Raw genomic sequence first — 18,094 nt, 5'->3', positions numbered from 1 at the left:
AACCTTGAATTCAAAAAGCAAGCATTATTTCCTAAAATTTCCTAAACATTTAAATTAAACAAATTATTTGTGCGAAATTGTTCTGGTCGGTAGGACACGATACTTGCATTAATTTTGTTTTTAATTTGTCGAACCGCTGTAATTTATTACAAACTAATCATGATACAACTACGAAAAGTTTCAAACTTTTAAATGTACATAAACTATCTTACATTAATACAGTTAAACTTTATTAACAACATAATCAAAACGACAACAAACTCAAAAACAGTAAAAAACTAACAACAAATTATTATAAAAATGAACGTGTAAAAACCCGTACAAAACACAATTTTAAGTACATTATAATAATGACATAATAACAATCAAACATAACTGTATTTTCATTTTGTGCTTTAATAACCAAATATGCATTTATTACACAACCTCCTGCCGATGAAAGCACTTGTTTTCCCCTAAACATTAAATCAATTTTTAAAAAAATCTATGATCAAGTTTTTTTTTTAAATAAAACACATCAAGTTTTCAAACAACTCTTAAAAAAGTTTCAAGATTTTATAACTAAAAGCCTCATTTACAAGTTTATCATTATGACACCAAGGGTTATTATAGATTTAAAAATAACATTCATCGGCACAAGGCAACACTGTTGTTTTTTCAATATAAAACATTAAAAAACCACCCAACTGACTGGCTTCAAGGCAACTGGTCCTGATTGGGCGCTTCCGGGTAGCAGGAAAGGTCCAAGCTGACCACGTTGCTCGCAATGCACCCGTCGCCTTGCTGTTGTAACAAAAAAAATGTTATTCTCTCGTTTTACCCGCGTTTTTAATCTCTCTCGTTTTTTAAAGCCTTCCGTCAAAGGTCGCGCTAACTTTTCCCCAAAGATTTTAAAATGCAAAGGCGTCAACTGGCACGGGATTTAAAAATAAAAATTAGTTGATGATTGCTGGCAACGTGTCTTGCCCTAAAAACTGTTTGTTTATTTTAATAACGGTAACGTTTAAATTGTCGCCAACAACTTTTATCAGCTGGAACTGAAATAAAAACTTGTCTTGAACCAGTGCTGCTTTTTGTTTGGTTTTTAAGAAACCAACTAAAACTATACAAAAGAACAATAGTTTATTTATTTTTCCAAAATTTATCATTCAAACCACTCACAACGGGGTATATGCCGACAAGGGCGTCCACCTTGTTGTAAAACTCCTCCTTCAGCGAAATGACGATGCACTGCACCTTGGTGGACATCTGCTTGATGTAGTCCGCCACCTTACCAATGTTCGTGTTGTCTGCGCAATCAAATTGATAAATTTTTTGTAAACAGATTTTTCAATGAAAAAAATGGCGCACAGTCTTTAAAAAGTTCAGAAAAACTGATTTACACTGTATATTTTTTTCAATATATGAGTTTTTTTCAAAGCTTTTTGCCAATGGAAGCACTAATTTACCCCGATTTTTAAAAAAGCTTAGCGTATGTGCCAACGGAAAAAATGATGAGTCAAATTTAACCTAGGTTCGAACTAGGTTTGCAAATAAGCAGGCCAACTAAATAGGTACCAACCAACTTGCAAATTCTTTGTAGTTGTGGATTATATTATTAATTTTTGTAAGCGAGAGTTTGTGAATTTTCAATGTTATTTAATAAACAGTCACCTGACAACCAACAACAGCAGCATCCGAGACAACCTACGAACGGCATGATATAAATTATTTCTAATGTTTATTAATTTAATAAAGATAATTAAGGAAGGTAAGATACCAATTAAAGTTATTTTAAAGTCTTTTGCAAGTGAAAAAGCACTTGTTGTCCTCAAAGTTTTTTTTAATTTGAAAAAAGTTCGCACATCACAAGAAAAAAACCAAGCTTTTTATTTACACCATGGACTTATTATGAAAAATAAACCGACATAATAAAGAATTTAACTAAAATAATCAAGCGACATTACGTCAATTTCTTTATCTTAAAGCCAATGAAAGTACTTATATTCCTGGATGTTTTAAATCGAAAAAAAAATCCTCCGTTGGAAGAAATGAACCAGACTAATTTTTCATACTACAAAATAATACCATACTACTAATTTTAGAACCAACCCGAACGAACCGAACCTATTTACTTATACTGTAAATGTACACTGCGATTACAACCAACCCGAAGAACGATGATGGTTGGCATTTGTGGTTGGCGAACAACAGAACACCGCCGCCGTTTTCTCCCCAACGCGTCATAACACCAACGTGACATTTAAAAATTGCAAGCCAATGAACGTGGGAGTTTTAAAAATCCTTCTCGTATATGTTTGCTAATTCAGTGGAGAATCAAGGAAGGCGAAGAGTCAACCAAACGTGAATCAAATAACAAATTTTCATTATTATTATTAAATATAGGAACCAACCAAAGTTATCTCAACGCCTTCTGCCAATGAAAGCATTTATTTTCTTAGATTTTAAAGTCTAAGAAAAGTAAGTGTTTTCATTTGGGGAAAAGAAACCATGCTTTTTGATCGGGTTTACACTAAAATTGTAATCAACAACAACAACCAGCTTTTGATAAGCGTAGATTGAAAAATTTTAAGTTCACAAAAAATTAATTGCAAAATTAATTTGTGTCTCCAATTGTTAATTTAAGTCAGTATCGAAAAGAAGTTATTCATTAATTAACAACCAACAAATGCAACCAACCCAGCGCGGCGTCGATTTCATCGAGCACGAAGAAGGGGGAAGGTTGGTACTTGTGAATGGCGAACAGCAGTGCCAGCGCAGCCACCGTCTTCTCCCCACCCGACAGGTTGTCCATCGGTCTGAACCTCTTCCCCGGCGCCACGCAGTTGTACGTCGTTCCTGAAAATAAATTGAATTGTTTTTTCCAATTTGAAATTTTATTATTGTCAGATTATTTACACAGTTGTAGGTTGTTCCTGGAAATAAATTGATTTTTTTTTCTAATTTGAAATTTTATTATTGTCAGATTATTTACACAGTTGTAGGTTGTTCCTGGAAATAAATTGATTTTTTTTTCTAATTTGAAATTTTATTATTGTCAGATTATTTACACAGTTGTAGGTTGTTCCTGGAAATAAATTGATTTTTTTTTAATTTTTTTTTGAAATTTTGTTATTGTTAACATCTAAGCACTTGTGCATTGTTTCTTGAACATTTAAAAGTATTTGCTGGGTTATTTGAGTTAATTAACAATGTTCGTTTTAGGGGTTTTAGCGTGCAAAACATCTGTACGTACTTTCTTATTTTATCAGAGTCTGAATAAGTGCAAGAAACTTTTTGACGAAACACTTGAAATATTTTTGTTAGACAGTTTACAAACATTTATCCTTGTTGCTAATTGCTATTCAACATTTTTAACAAAAAACCTTCCCGGAGAAAATTAATTGATTTTTGATTTTATTATTGAGTAACAGTTGTAGAAAACTTATCAATTTCAAATCGAACCTTCCAAGTAAGGTTCCTCGGCGTTCTCCGACCCGAGGAAAGCCTGCGCGCTGTTGTTCCTGCTCAACGTTTTGTAGATGTCGTCTATCTGCGACGCCACGAACTCGAAGCACTGGTTGAACGTCTGCACCCTGGTCTTGCGGTAGTAGTCGAACTCCTTGGAATTTGTATTAAATTTAATTTATCCAGCGGCAGCAAGTTTCTTTTAAAATCATCAAGTTATGAAAGACTCGCTTTAAAACAACACCTTTATCAAATCAACACATACAACACACGGTAACTCTGCAGATTTTAACCAAGCATAAGATCAGCTAGAACACCAATTTAAAATTTAAACCTATTCAAACAAACTTTAACTAGTGGTGCGTAGCCTGAAACGCTCAAATTACAAAAATTCTCCTTATCTCAAACCTGCTTTGACTTTTTCGCTCGCTTCCGGACGTTGTCGAACTGGTCCTTGGACTCGTGGTACCTGGACTTGACCTCGTTCAAGTGGTTGAACGCCTTCATGTTGGGCGCCGCGATGCGCTGGATGGTCGACTGCAGGTCGTTCTGCACGGACTGCAGTCGCTCCGTCTCCGTCTTCACCTCGTCCCAGTCCAAATTCTGTTTTGTTACGAGTTTTGTGAAAAAGCAAGTTTTAATTTAATGTGCAAGTTGTGTTGTTAAATAGTAGTTGTATCCGAGTTGTTCGGAGTAGGCATGAGCACTTTTTTGATCGTTATAAACTCTTTGTTATTCTAGTTATCCGTATTAAAAATTAATAAAAACAACTTGCACAGTACTCTTCTTTGTCAAAGTAACATAATTTTCTCTGTATTGAATAAGTTATCATCTGTAGAGCTGTGTTAACTTATTTAACACAGAGCAACATATGTTAGTTCGATAAAATAAGGTATTTTTCAAGTTGTTTTCATTATGTATTCCAGCCAACTTGTTTCGCTAGGACTGTATTAAGAAACCATTTTTTCTAATTAAATTTTATTCAGGTTAATTAGGGTACATGTTAGTACTATTCTAGTTATTAAATAGTTATGTTTTTAATCAAATACAGTAATTTTAATGTTTAATGAGTAGAATTTAGTACTGTTGTAGATACAATTGTAAAATTTAGTACCTCTTTGAATAAATTATAAAACCTATTTGCTAAAATAAATATGTTTATTTATTTTTATTACTTAACTATAAAGTAATACTAAATAAAGCGTTAAACTACTATTTGCAAAAAAAAATCCGGAATTCAGTATAATTAAGTTGATGTCGTACAAAAATACTACTTTTCAGCTTAAAATAAAAATCACTCACCCAAAAGTTTCTTCCTTGTAAACTCTATAGGTAGAAAAAACAAATACATAATTTATTAGTGATACAGTTAAGTGAATTTTGTTGTTTAAAACTTAAATATAATTCCTCAATTTACCTTTAAACTCGTGTCTCTATATTTCTTAATGAAATATTTATTATTATTTTATAACTCAAATCATCCAATTTAAACTTAGTTATAATTCTTCAACAATCTGAGATACTTTGTTTTTTTGATAAAATATTTTTATTGTACTACTATACTTCATTATTTTATTCATAAATCGTTCAAACTAACCCTGAGATCTTTCAGGGAGGAGTAGTCGACTTTCAACAGGGCTTCTCGGTCGTAGATGGCTTGGGTGAGCTGGGTTCCCTGCATCTGAGACTGCATCTGACTCAAGTTCTCCGTTTCCTGTGACTGTGTGAGTAAATAATGTTAAGAAAAAAAAGTTTTGCATAATTACTTTTTTATGCTGTTATCAAGGTTGCCAAAGGTTTTTCAAAAAAATTTCAACATTTTTTAATGTTTTTCAGATTTTTCAAAGAACAATTTTTTTAGTCTATTCGTAATTAAAATTAAATTTAAGGTAAAAAACTGTTTTGGAAAGTAAAAAATATTGAAAAGATACTGTAGTGCTACTTTGAACGCATTTAACAATATAAAAAATCTAAATGATACAATAAATAATGATGATACTATAGATTTTTTGTAGCTAATCAAAATTTCATTGTTTTAATTCCAGGAATTTTAAAGTTTAAATTTTCAAAATCAAGCTTTTCCATGGTTTTCTTGCCTAAATTATCAAATTCTGGGTTTTTCCAGGTCTTTTGGCAACCTTGTGTTATGTAGATTTAAAATACTTTGCTTGACAATTTCAACCCATTTTTAAGAAAACTAAAATGACTTGCTCAGTTCCTTGAGCTTGAAGTTGGTTCAAGTTTTCCGTTTCTTGAGACTGATCGGAAATGGTCAGATCAGAAATAAAAAACAAAAAACTGTGTTAGCATTTGAAAACATTTCAAAGGTGAACCATTATAACTAATATTCATTATTTAACTATGACTGGAAACGACTTTACAAAATTATATGACAAAACTCAAAAAACTTGTGTTTGATGTTGGCTCGAACCCTCCGTTTCTTGGGAGAAGAAGTCATTCAGCTAGTTGAAAACAGAAACAAGAAAACAGCAACATAATTAGTTGTGGGTTTAAAGAAGTAAGTTGGTATAAACAACAATTTAAGCAAATAAGCTGAGATAGTATAAACTGCAGGATGAAAAGCTAAAAGAAATTTGTTCAAGCAGTTTATCACAACTCAAACTGAAAACTCAAAGGTTACCGAATAAAACATGAGTCTTAACGAAAGTAATTGAACGATTCGCAAAACTTTATTTGATTATGTTATATAATATAAATATATCATAAAAATTGGTCCAGCACATTGAAAAAAATAAAATCTAGGGAAATTCATGATTTTTTCAATTTTATTTAGGGAAATTTAGGGCGCTTTTTTGGATAATTTCCAAAATCTACGGATATTTAAAATATGATATTCAAATGATATTTAAATATTTCAATCAAATATTTACTGAAGTAACTAAAAACTAAAAGGTTACCGAATGAAACATGAGTCTCAACAAAAGTAATTGAACGCAAAACTTAACATTTAAATAATTCTTAACAATTAAATAAATAACATTTAAATATTTCAAGCAAAAACCTCTTCGATGGTGAGGCTGCCTTCGTGCAGGGGCAAGTAGACGTCTTCGATCTTGCACTGCTGCAGGATGGAGTGCCTCGCCTCCTTCTTTTGCTCCACGCGGAGCTCCTGAGCCGACAACAGCTTCTGGTACTGCGACATTTTCTGTTTGGGGAAAATTATTTGCTTGTAGCAGTTAAAAAGTGGCTTGCAAAATGTGCTTAAAAAAAATTTAAACTTTATGGTTTATTGTAAAGAAGCATTTTGATATGTCAGCTTTGTAAAAAAAAACTCAAAATAAGTTAATGACATAAGTAAAAGTTTTGGTGGAAGTGAATAAAAATGCAGTTTTTAATTTTTATTTTATTAGTTTTACATCAATAATACTTCACTTAAACAAAATTAAATGAAAAAAGGAGTTAAAACCATTTTAAAATAATAACAAAAATTACACTACACAAACTGGCAGTGGGGACCTATTTATCTTTATATTGATATGCAGCTATCACATAGATATAAAACACACACTGATAACAGCTTACCAACTGAAACTGTTGAACTGTTAAAAAAAAAACATTTTGACAACAGCTCAATTACCATGTTGAGCATTGCTAATTATCAACAAACAAACTTTAGTGCACTCAGCGAGCTCCCGTCTGATGACTTCGATCTGAGCAACTTTTTCGTCGCATATTTGCTTCTTGTTCATCTTCTTCTCCTTGAGCTTGTCCAGTTCACCCTCCGTTTCTCTGATTGTCTGTTGTTAGCGATTTTGTTAGTCACAGTGACTTTTATTGTTTTTAGAATCATTCTTGTAACGATATGTTGTCAAAGATAACATAAAAAACTTGTTTGTAATTCACTCTTATTTTATGTAAAAGAGATATCAAGTTAAGCTGATAAATCTTATACAACTATATACGGGTGTCTTGCCAAACACATGTACTATTTCAGCAATTATGCACCTGTTTTTTATGACTCACTGAGCATGAAATAGCAATGTTTTAGAATTGCACTAATGACATCTAAGGCAAGCTAAATTGTGAAACAACTTAAAATGTGAAATGAAAAAAAATTGGACTTTTATCTAACTTTAAAAAAGAAGTTGGTATTTTTACCAGAAAACCTAGAAATTTAAATTGTGAATAAAAATATCAGCCAAAAAAACCTAAAAAAAACCTGTAATTTTTTACTCAAACCATATAAAACATTGAAGTTCACAATTTTTGTTTATTTAGTACAATGAAATATAATTTAGATATAAAATATATTATATGAGATGATATGATATAAAATGATAATATGATACATAATATGAGTAAAAAATATATACAAATCAAAGTTTAAACAAGATGGTCTTCAGTTGATTTATATCTCAAATTTTTAGAAAAAAAAACTTGAAAACAAGCAAAAAGACAAATTAGGGTTGCCACACACTCAAGAAAACTGAGGGAATTTTTAAATTAAAGAAAATATCAGGGAAACTCAGGAAAGTTTTAAATATATATATAAATATCAGGAAAACTTTTTTTTGGATCTAGAATGAGATTTAGTAAATTCAGTTTCTATACTTAATCAAAAAAAATAGTTTTATTTTTCTATAAATGCTTATTTAGAAGTTTTTTAGCCTTGCGGCTAGTTCTTTGATTTTTTCAAGATTTAAAACAACTCAGGGAAACTCAAGGAAATTTAGGTTACTCAGAGAAGTTTCTGGTCACTCAGGGAATATGTTTTGACTTAAAGAGTGGCAACCCTAAGAAATTTATAAATATTAGAAAAATATGTCAAGTAGCTAAGTTAAAACAAATAATAAATGTTTGTCAAAAACTGGATAGGACCCCCCTTTGACTATAAAGCATTGGTATTAATACTATTAAATTGTCTAAAAAAAAATTATTTTAAGAATAAAAGCTTAGTATACTAGCTAGATAGTTTAAGGGCATAGGGGAGTAAATCACCTTTTTCACAACTTGATCTTATTTTAAAGAGTTTTATACAAGCTACAAGATGCTTTTTACATATTTATAAAGTTCAAAGTAATTTTTGAGATATAGGCGATCAATTGGTGACCGAGGTTCCTAATGGGAGGCACAAACAAAAACTAATATATCTTTAAATCACTAAAAATCTATCTCCTCCTTCATTTTTTAAGCTAGAGACCTCAAATTTTCAGGAAATGTTGCTTTTATAGTTTAAAAGACTTTGAATGTTGCGATTTTAAAAATATTAAAAAATAAAATTTTGAGATGAAAAAAAAACAAAAAAGTAGGTGGTTTTTTTAATAATTTTTTTTCTTAAAATTAAAAATTAAGTTTTGAATTAAGCAGTGTTGATGAAAGTTTTTTAAACTTTTTGGTTGAAGAATTTTTTGAAAATAACCTTTTTTCAGCTACCATTGAGGAATGTAATGTAGAACCAATTAAGAGAAGGAATTTTACTCTAAGGGGGGGTAGTTTAAGAAAAGTAATAAATAATAAGGTATATGTAGAGTCATCAGATAAGGCTAATTTATATCCATTGTCAGCATTAAGTACAGCTCATAAACCCTGCAATGGAAATAAAAAAACTAGGTCTCCTAAAAAATAACTTTTTTTTCTTTATCTTTTTAAAAATGAGAGAGCTTTTTATTAAATGTGTTTAATCTACAAGTGATGTAGTTAATTAGCTTAATCACTGTAACATTTTTGTTGCATGGTTAACAGTTAATTCTGATGTAGGTTTACTCATTTTTCTATTTATTCTATTTTTCTTTTATTTGATCAGACACAAACTAAAATTAGTTAGTATTTTTTCTTTTAAGTTAGAGTTTTATTTTTCTTTAAACTCAGGAAAAGTTTTTTTTTTAATTCAGGAAAGTCAGGATTGCGGTGTTTATAACAAGATAGTTTTAATCTTGTTATAAAATGTGCACACTTGAAAGTACTTTTTGTTTTTGTTTATTTGACTTAAAGTTACCTAAACATTAATATTTGGTGCTTTCATTTCCTTCTCGTGGTCACTGCTGTTACGAAATTTACCAAAGTACTCTATATTAGGACTAATTTATAGTCTTAACATTAATATTTTTGTGAATTTCAAACCAAAGTGCACTTATGTTAATAGATATAAATCTTTATTTGAATTTAGATTTTTTATAGCAGGGTTGCCTTTCTCCGAATCAAAAAAATCTTCCCTCAGTGACTAGAAACATCTCTTGATCTTAAACTTCCTTGAGTTTACCTGTTTTTTTTTTAAGATATTTTTAAATTCTTAAAAAAAGTAGGCATTTATTAGTGCTTAAAGCTTTCATATTAAAGCCAATTTTTTTTTTTAAGTTATTGATCACCCTATGGCCTTTTCTTCAAATATAAAAGCACACCCCCCTATGTCTCAACTTTTGTAAAAAAAACCTTTACCCTCCTATAGTTTTATTAAAAATTTTCAACAGATCTAACATGGTCGCTCTCAATGTATTCCTTAATTTTTAAGTTTCTATTGTGTTGTGGTTGTAACTTTTTGATTTTTTGTAAAAAAGTTTTTAGCTAATTCAAAAAAACTTTTTTCAACAGTCATACAGTTACAAACATATAATCAACAATATTTTGTAATTATAAGTTAAAAGAAGTTGTTGAGTTTTTGAGAAAAATAATTTTATATTTAAAAAAAAACTAAACTTTACTTGAGAAAAATTTACTATTAATTAATTAAATTAAAAAAAATTAATTCAATGACAATGTGCCTCTGCGCGGATTTGAACTTGGGTCTCTTATCTGATAAAGATACATCAGGCGCTTTAGAGCGCTCGGCCATGTGGTTATTGATAATATTGCCAATTTCGAGTTTATATATTTTAATTTTATCCACAAAATTAGTTAATTGGAGTTCTCTTTCATACACAATTAATCATAAGAAAACTATCGCTCACAAAAATTAAATTGTTTTTTGCAAAACTACTATATATTTTTACTATTAAAACTGTTTAGTTAACAAAAAAATTGTGATACAATAAAACAAACAATATAACAAGAATTATTTTAACGAACCTTATGTAAGTATTAGTTTCTTTGACTTAACTTATTATGAAGATAAATAAAGTAAAATATTTGACTTAAACTTAGAAAAAGTTAAAAGACTCTGGCCCTTACAAACTTTATGTCTGTTTAAATGTTTTGAGTTAAATTAATCCATTCTTAGTTTCAACTTTTTATCTTACAGTTACATATTAATCATGAATTTAAAGATTTTTTTCTTTCACTCTGCTTAAATAAATAATTTATTTTTGTAAAAACGCCGTAATTTTTATTACTCTTTTGAGTTTATAATTTTGTTTACTGTTAAATAGCTAAATAATAAAGTTTTAAATTTCAGTTACTTTTTAAGTTTTGCTAATTGCAACTTTAAACTTTTAATAAGATAAAATATAATGTTAAAGTTCATCGTAATATCGCTTTTATCAAAAATTACTTCATGAATTGTGATGTAGTTTTTGTTTAATGATATTGTTTTAAAAAAATTTAATAAGTAGTGTAAATATTCCGATAGTTTTAATAACTAAAAAGATACAAAGACATTTAAGATAAAGATAAAATATAAATTGATGAAATTTAATTAGGGATGTAAGTTCGTTTTTTCAAATGATAAATTATTTTTAACATAAGTACGTAATATTTTTTAAAACATACTTTAAGTACAAATTATAATAATATTAAAAATCTATCTAAAACATATAATTTTTACAAAAACTTGTATAGTCTACTAAGATTATCTGTAAGTAACCTTTTTAAATACTTAAACTATTTTTATTAAAAAATTTTTCTATATGAGTCTTATTAATAAAAGTATTATATTAAAGTGAGTAATTTTATACTTTTTTAGTCAAGTAGTTCTAGTTATATTAGAAATTTACTATGGTTTATTATAAATATTATTTTGCGCGATTAATTTGACATTAACATCTTATTTACAAAAACTTGTTATAAAATTGAAATAAAATATACTTAAATAAACTAGTTGGCATTATTTTTAGTTATCTAAAAAAATATTGAAAAAATGTACATTTAACCTATCAAGTTATAAAAACTATATTTATAAGTAATGATCAAAAAGATAAAATAAATATTCTTTTTCATACTTTAAGGTACTTTTCTTGATAAATAAAACAACGTTAAAAAAAGTAATTTGTTTTAAAGTAAAGAAAATATAACGAAAAACATTTATGTTTTTTTTACTTTAAAATTTTAGAATAAACTTAAAACTAGTAAGATTTAAAATCAATATAAGTATTATTAAGGTTTTTTTATTGCTTATATACCTAAATTATTTTTATATTTAATCATCTTTTACTATTAACTTAATTTTTTTTTGTTGCTGAATTTACTTGTTAGCCTACATATCGTCTTTAATTAGCTTTCGTTCAATTTTAAAATTTATCATTTGAAATGCTTTTTTTATGCAAACCTTAGTTAGTTTGATATTTAACGATCTTTTATTATTGACTTTAGTTTTTTCTTTCTCAATTTACTTGTTAGCTTACATATCGTCTTTAATTAGTTTGCTTTGAACTTTGAAAGTTAGTTTTTTGAATGCTTTTTTTATGCTCAGTGAGCCATAAAAAACAGGTGTATAATTGCTGAAATAGTACAGTATACTACCGCTTAAGTACGCACTTTTTTTGGTACGCATCACGCCTTAAGTACGCACTTATCCAGAAAGACAAAGTAAAGGATGTTATACTAGAACTTCTAAAAAATTCCTGTTTTTTTGGTTAAATTTTCAATCATCAAGTTTTTCCAGATTATTTTATGTTTCCAGGTAGAATGGCCAACCTGCTGAGTTAGCCTGAGATTTTCACAACTTTCAAACTAGGGTGAGTAATCCTGAGTAGTCTAAGTGGCCTGAGATTGTGACAGTCCTGTTATTAAATGTTAATAAACTAAATATTTATGTCGTGGTTGCAGAAAAGTAAAAAAAATAATGTTATTTGAGCTGTAATGCTATAAAATAAATAAATCTAGATGACAAAGTTAAAAAACCTACAGATACAAAATAGTTAAGTCATAATTTAATTTAAATGTACCTACATTGATGCTTTGAAAATGTTTGGTAAACACAATGTAGTTTGGTACTTTCCCTCTAACAAAACAAAATGTAGCTTAATATTTTTTTTAATCATTGACTGACATTGACTTTCTATATTAAATGTATGTATTAATTATGTAGAAGCTTTTTATAGATAAAATAAATCATTTTAAAACCTATTAAAAAATTTCGCAAATTAGAGTTATGTATTAAATGTTATTTAAAATAAAAAGACTTGTTTATTTGGCTTAATTATTTGGTGGCTTGTTGTAAAAAAGAAAACAAACAACTAAATTTCATATTATACTATGTCATCAAAAAGTACGCACTATCGTGCTAAGTACGCAATTTTTGGTCGGGTTCAATTTGCGTACTTAAGCGGTAGTGTACTGTACATGTGTTTCGCAAGACACCCACTATATACAGGGTTGCAACTCTTTTTTCCAAAATTTTTTCCAAGTTTTCCAAATTGCTTCCAGGTTTTTAAAATTACACACTTTTGGGTCTACTTTTATTTTAAAGTTAAGTTTAAGGTAAGAAACTGTACTAAATAGTATAAATACATTGAAAAGATACTGTAAAGCTACTTTAAATATGTTTTTAATAAAAAAAAAAATTATGATGATAATTTTTTTATTTTTATGATAAATTTTTTGAGTCAAATCGAAATTTTACTACAGAAAATTGTTAAAATTCCAGGTTTTTCCAGACTTTTTTTTCAAAATTTCTCAAGTTCCAGGTTTTTTAGTTTTTTTTTGCCTAAATTGTCAAACTCCAGGTTTTTTCAGGTAAAGTGACAACCCTGTAATATATAAAAAATCTGAAACTATGACACAAACATATTTAAATAATTATAAGATAAAACTTACAAGATTTAAGAGTTGTATGTCATATAAAACATTTAGTTTTATTTTAATAATTACTAAGAACAAAAAACCTTCATTTCATTTTTTTCTTCCTTCTTGTTCTTTTCAATGGCGAGCTCATCGTTGCGTATCATTTCCCGCCATTTCGTCACGTTCTGCTTCGTGTCCAACGACTGCTCGTATTCCAATTGGTTGCTCAGCCGCGACTTCTGGTTGTCGAACTCCAACCTGTAAACATATTTAATTTTGCCATTAAGTATCAATATTTTTATTTTCTCTGATTTAATTAAAGTTTGTTGTTCTCACACGGGTCGGAATTAATATGATGAGTTTTTCCAAACTTCATCGAAAAGCAACGCGGGCTGTTGCGAGACCTTGTCGTTGCTTTCAAATTTACTACAACTGACAAAACAAACAAGTAAAATAAAAACCTCTTCTTCAAAGTTTCCTGCTGCTTCCGCAGCTCCCTCTCCTCGTACAGCCGGATGTTGGCCACTCCGATGGAGACGCAGAAACTCTTGAACACGTCGTCTTCCACCTGAAAACATAATGTTTAGATAAAGTTGTTAAGATTTGTTTCTTTGCAAGTACGCTTCGGTTGCATAAAAATAACTTTGGTGGTAGTTTCAAGGTATGATGACTGAAAAGTGTTACTTTTTAGAGAAATAAACGCAAAAACTAAATTGCAAATAAATATTTTATACACTGTAAATTTAATGTCATTTTTTTTGTAATATTGTTTCTACTTTGCTTTAAACCTACTTGAAAGTTTTTCTTTTGTATAAAGTTGAATAGATATCAAAAAGTATCGAAAAAATCAACACATAAGTAAACTTACTTAGCTATTATCCGTTTAAAATGCTACTAAAATAGAGAAAAACTTTTTCTAAAATAATGGATCAAAATTAACCTCATTCATAGTTCTCTTGTGCTCGTTTATCTTAACTTCCCTTTCCTCCATGACCTTTTCTATTTCCATGAATTTCGGTTCGAAATTCTGCAGCTCCCTGTCGATATCCTCCAGTTTCTGAAGAGGGAAATTACCTTGTGTAAAACTTTTGAACTGTACAACTATGAAAAACATCAACTGCAGTAACTACTGTATTGATTGTAACATTTGAAAGCTTAACCGTCTGGTATGTAAAAGCTGTTTTTAATGAAATACTTGCTACATAGCATAATTTGTTAAGACAGCTTTCAAACCCAGAGCAGTTGCTAAAAAATGACGATGCTTACGTAACACTTCTGATTCGGACAATTCAAGCTCAGACAACTCAAACTGTTACAAAATATTTTAGAGAACATATCTCAAAAAGTAAGATGTATTTGAAAAAAGAAAAATACGTGTAAAACTATTATTAGTATGAACAAAAACATTTTCTCTTTTAGCAAAGTTTTAAATATGTTTTGAGATATTTCAAAACTACTTGAAATTACTATGGTTAAAAAACTATTCAAGACATATCTCCAAAATAATTAAAATTTTACAAAATTTAAAAACGGCTTAATAGTAAAACTTACATATTTATTTTTCAATTATTTAAATACATACTACTTTTTTAGATATAGTCATTCAAGTATTTTTTTTAAGAATTTGAACTGCCGGTACTTGAGTTGTCCGAAATCGAACAGTCGTGCACCCCTACAAAATACGAACAAATCACTGATACAAACCAGCTTTATGGTCTCCCGATGTCCCTTTATGCCACCATTATCTGAATTCTGCAGGTCGTTCATCGAGTACCTGTGTAAAGATTATGCGTTATAACGTATAAATACTATATTGCATTTTGTGCACGTATTATAGGTTGTAAAAGTTCTTATTGTAATTTTATGTAAAAAATCTGCAAAACAAGTGAGTGTAATGGCACAGGGCTCCGAGCCATACTTATTATTTCAAAAAAGCAATTTAGATTCACCTGATCCTGTTCTTCAGTCCTTCTATCTGACTCGTGACGTTTTGAAGGTCCGCCTCCTTCCTTCGTCCCTTCATTTCTGTAATAATTTACATAAATTTGCACTCATATCAACCTATTTTATTCTCCCCTTTGTAATAATTTACATAAATTTGCACTCATATCAACTTATTTTATTCGTCCCATAGTCTAGCATATGCTTTTTTTCATTGGTAAATTAGTTTTATAAGTTTTCACGAAAAAAGGTGATACTTTTGTATCTACTTTATAACTTGTTTAAGGCCTTCAATATTTTTTTTTTTCAAAACTGTGTATAGTTCAATATTTGTATAATTTTTCAAATTTAACTAAAACTAAAAAATTCAAATTCCAAACGTCGTTTGAGGTTTTTAAAGAGTATATACAGGGTTGCCACTCGTTTTTTCAAAAATTTTTTAGGTTTTTCAAATTTCTTCCAGGTTTTTAAAAGTACACATGTTTGGGTCTATTTTTAGTTTAAAGTTAAATTTAAGGTAAGAAACTGTGTTAAATAATATAGAAACATTGGAAAGATACTGTAAAGCTACTTTAAATGTATTTTTTATTAAAAAAAATGTTTGACGATGACAAAAACTTTTTATTTATATGACAGACCTTTTGAGTCAAATAAAAACCTTACTACTGAACATGTGAAAACTGTTAAAATTTCAGTTTTTTTTTTGCCTAAATTGTCAAATTCCAGGTAAAGTGGCAACCCCGACAGCAACACCCCGAACCTTGCTTCAAATCCTCGGTGAGCCTCTCCTTCTTGCTCTGCAGGTCGATGAGCACCTTGTCGTCCCACCGCTTCGCCTTCTTCTTCAGATCGCTCGCTCCTCCCGAGATCACCCCCGACTTCTGGAACAGCGTGCCGTCCAACGCCACCGCCTGTTTACACATTGCAACGTGTTCTCTCGTTTGCGTTTTTTCGTTTTTTATTCTCTCGTTTTTGTTTATTTTATCATTTTTTGATTTCTCGTTTTTAAAAGCCTTCCGCCAGTGGGCGCACTCATTTTCCAGATTATAAATTTTAGGAAACCAAGGGAGATTTTTTGAATCTGGAAAAACAAGAGCGCCTATTGACAAAGGGCTTTGAGATGTCATTTATTAGCAAACACAAAAATATCAAAGCAAAAAATTTCTTTCCACGTTTATTATTTCGCTCGATTATTGTGTTATCTCGTTTTTCAAAGCCGTCTGCCAACGGATGCGTCTATCTTAACAGATTTTTGAAATCTGGAAAAACAAGAGCGTCCGTAGGCAGAGGGCTTCAAGTTGTCTCGGTCATGCGGAAAGTGGCAAAGCATAAAATAGTAAGTGGATTTAAATAGTTTTTAAAGAATTTAGAAACTACACATGATAAAACGGCGTTCACTTGAACACAACATACCTTGTTTGACTAATTGTGTTGTTAAAAATACAAAACATTATTTAAGCAAAGGGCTTCCAGATGTCATTTTTATTTCATTTAAATTAAGTGGTATTAGCAAACGCAAAAAATATCAAAGCAAAAGATGAGACGACAATTTTAGTCGGCAGTACAAAGCTCTAAAGTCGTTCTTTGTCGCGCTTAGTCGTTCTAATGTGAGTCACATACAAGCATGCAATGCGAAAATGACAAAGTAAAAAACATGAAACTAAGCGTTTTAAGTAGTTGAAAAAATCAAGAAGCTACACAAACACATGCATGTGATATTCACATCAAAAATAATAATTTTAAGTTTGTGGCTATAGTTATTAGGCCTTAAAGGTGAATAAAAATTTAAAGAATGGTAGAAACAATACTTTTTATCACTACTATCATACTTCGACAACTTTAGGCGTTGGTTAATTAGTAATTTTGGGTAAATGGTGATAACTTATACAAGATAAACTAAAAATCAATTTAAAGATTTCAAAATGAGAGTATTTTAGTCTTGATAACATTTTACATAATGTATATATTTTAGATATAGCAACAGCACAATTTAAATAACGTTCTAATATTACCTTTACAAAACATAGATAAGTAAATATAAAAGCAAAGGGTGAAAAGGCATTTACAAACTTAACATTGTATTTTCAAGTATTTTAAAAAACTTAACTCAAAAAAATTATGATCATAACCTTCAGTAAAAAAAGTTTTATTGATGGGATGAGTTTTTTTTTTAAATCAAGTCAACCTCTAAAATAAAACGATAAAATAATAAAAACTCTGATAGTATGCTCAAAAAGTTAAATTAAGACACAATCCTAAGATACTAATAACGTAAAGTTAATGCGAAATAGAAATATGTTGTTGAATACAACAACAACAACAACAACAAAAATAATAAAAAGAAAAATCATACGAACTGAATATATAACTCAACTATAAAACTTAAAAACTAATTGTAAAAACATATACATTACCGTTCAAAAATGGGTTAAAAATTAAATTAAATCAAATTCTGTGAATATTTTCAAGTTCAAATAATTCGACTATGCAAATATGTCAGAATTAAAAGCTAAATTTAGAGTGTTCAAAGCTTTAACAAAACAAGCAAGCAGGCAAAGTGTGTTAGAAGCAGCTTACAAAACAAGTGAAATATCAAAGCGTTGTAAATTATATGAAGTGAAAATTACTTTAAACATAAACAAATAAGATTTCAGTTTGACTTCTTCTTGATTTCGTAATTTTAAAAGCAAATGAAGGCGCTAATTTCATCCAACAACGACAAAAGTGATAAAAATAAAGCTTGTGAAAGCGGAGAAAAAAAAAGCGTAAAACATCGTAATTTTTAGAAAAATATTAATTGTAAAAACAAAAA

General features: G+C 29.2%; 1 protein-coding gene across 1 annotated transcript in view; it reads right to left on the bottom strand.

The window, feature by feature from the left end:
- Positions 1-321: 321 nt before the first annotated feature.
- LOC145844393 (structural maintenance of chromosomes protein 1A-like) overlaps positions 322-18,094 on the bottom strand; it is a 32,778-nt gene continuing 15,005 nt past the window's right edge. Inside the window, exons 15-28 of the mRNA XM_082951790.1 lie at positions 16,043-16,193; positions 15,291-15,366; positions 15,046-15,115; positions 14,282-14,398; positions 13,803-13,909; positions 13,443-13,599; positions 7,080-7,205; positions 6,470-6,613; positions 5,045-5,167; positions 3,856-4,050; positions 3,445-3,601; positions 2,680-2,838; positions 1,162-1,289; positions 322-783 (exon numbers count right to left, since the gene is read on the bottom strand). Of these exons, the coding sequence (XP_082807916.1) occupies positions 697-783; positions 1,162-1,289; positions 2,680-2,838; positions 3,445-3,601; positions 3,856-4,050; positions 5,045-5,167; positions 6,470-6,613; positions 7,080-7,205; positions 13,443-13,599; positions 13,803-13,909; positions 14,282-14,398; positions 15,046-15,115; positions 15,291-15,366; positions 16,043-16,193 (1,797 nt within the window). The 3' untranslated portion in view covers positions 322-696. The remainder of the gene's footprint in view (positions 784-1,161; positions 1,290-2,679; positions 2,839-3,444; positions 3,602-3,855; positions 4,051-5,044; positions 5,168-6,469; positions 6,614-7,079; positions 7,206-13,442; positions 13,600-13,802; positions 13,910-14,281; positions 14,399-15,045; positions 15,116-15,290; positions 15,367-16,042; positions 16,194-18,094) is intronic.

Source organism: Thalia democratica, chromosome 9 (genome assembly GCF_965202585.1).
Source record: "Thalia democratica chromosome 9, ktThaDemo2.hap1.1, whole genome shotgun sequence".
NCBI lineage: Eukaryota > Metazoa > Chordata > Thaliacea > Salpida > Salpidae > Thalia > Thalia democratica.
This window is presented reverse-complemented; position numbering and strand designations above follow the sequence as displayed.